This window comes from Rhea americana, unplaced genomic scaffold (assembly GCF_003343005.1).
Source record: "Rhea americana isolate MKP2758 unplaced genomic scaffold, rheAme1 scaffold_103, whole genome shotgun sequence".
Lineage (NCBI taxonomy): Eukaryota > Metazoa > Chordata > Aves > Rheiformes > Rheidae > Rhea > Rhea americana.
Window position 1 is genome coordinate 3,095,259 of NW_028185073.1, and position 1,708 is coordinate 3,096,966.

The window sequence follows — 1,708 nt, forward strand, 5'->3', positions numbered from 1 at the left end:
AAAAAAAAAAAAAAAAAAGAAAAGAAAAAAAACACAAAAAACCCCAAAATAAATAACTATACCAAAATCCATTAGTTGTGATTAGTTAGAATGTTTTAACTAAATTTGTACAATATCCACTGCTTTGCAAGTCACTTTGACTTAAAGGATTTTAGTGTTGTGATTTCTTTTTTAAATATAAGCACTTTCTCTCCCCTCCCCTCATAACATTACAGAATAGAATCATTAACCTGTTTTTAATATGAGAATCACAGAAAAGCATTAAGAATACACAATGGCTAATGCTATACTATGAACTAATAGCCAAAATAGCACATATCTTGCCTCTCATCAGAAACTTCTGCTCTATCAGAACCTTTCATGAAAATGTACAGTTTTCATAAACCAAGCAGGCAGGAAGGACTTTTCAGTGTGAAATTTCTAATCCAAGCAGCAACACACTCAGCAGCACAGCCATGAGCCTTGCGATGAGGGCACTTGCCTATGATGTGACAAATTAAATTTTGATCCTGGATGTTTCATGTCACCTGGGATAATACAAATCCAGGATCAAGCTTCAGTTCTCAGTCTGATAAAAGGCAGGCAAGTGCTCTCATTACCAAACCACTAAGCTGTTCTCAGGAGTATATTGCTCCTCAAGAAAATTTCAGTTGTGTTTTCTTTCTTCCTACACAGGATGAAGATTTTCATCTCCTACCTTATTTTCAGAGAGCAGGACAACTATCTGAACAGTTAGAGTAGAAATACAACAGTTTCCAAAATCTGATCTACAAGCCTAGTGCGAAACGTGGTTTAATAATACTGACCTTAGTCCTCTGTAAAAAAAAAAATAATAATAAAATCCCAGTATAGTTTTTCTGAATATAGGTTTTTAGAAGATTCTTAATTCAAGTGTGGAAGACGACAAACTAGAATTACAGATAAAAGGTTATTTAATTTGTCCTCTATAATAAGGTAAAACTAGGACTTTAGTTATTAATATTCCCAGAAACAGCTTCTTCCAAAGCTTGGTATTATAAAATTTTAATTATTTACTTAAATAGATGCCATCTCAGAGTGCTTGAAGAAACAATCAAAGTCCTAAGGCAATAGCCAGCATTTTAATACGCTTAAAGCAATCTGTATAAACAGAACTAATCCCTACATKAATTCTTGCATATTATACCTATGCTCCACTTCAAAGCCTACGAATGGAATTTAACTACTCTACAAAATGTCAAAGGCTTTTTGATTTTTTTTATTGGCTAGGATGGAAATTCAGTCAGAAGGCTGAGATGGGCCATATTCCTTTATCATTAGGTAGTAAGAAAAAACTAGGGGAACCAACAGGAAATAAGCAGCCAGAAATCTCATACAGAACAAAAAAGGTATGTTAAAGACTGATAATAACAGGTGCAAATTCCAGTCTGATAAGCTCTAGCAAACACAGGGCACAGAAGGGCAATTAGTGAGAATTACCTGTACAACATGCCAGTGCCTGTGTCCTAATAGAGTGCTTAACCCCTGAGAATCTAAGCTGCCATCTGAAAATGGGCCTCTTTCCCTGGTAAGCTTGTGTTCAGAGTGTACTGAACTATTTCTGGGACTCTGGGCCTGTGTTGCATCTCCACAGTTCAAGTACAAGCGATCTTCTCCTTGAAGAAGGACTTGCTCCTGGTTACTCTACATTAAAAAAAAAAAAAAAAAAAAAAAAAAAAAAAAAAAAAAA

General features: G+C 34.8%; 1 protein-coding gene across 1 annotated transcript in view; it reads right to left on the reverse strand.

Annotated features, from left to right (window-relative positions):
• RIC1 (RIC1 partner of RAB6A GEF complex) overlaps positions 1-1,708 on the reverse strand; it is a 52,633-nt gene that overhangs the window by 16,183 nt on the left and 34,742 nt on the right. The window contains exon 11 of the mRNA XM_085307307.1: positions 1,459-1,662. Coding sequence (XP_085163433.1) covers positions 1,459-1,662 — 204 coding nt within the window. The remainder of the gene's footprint in view (positions 1-1,458; positions 1,663-1,708) is intronic.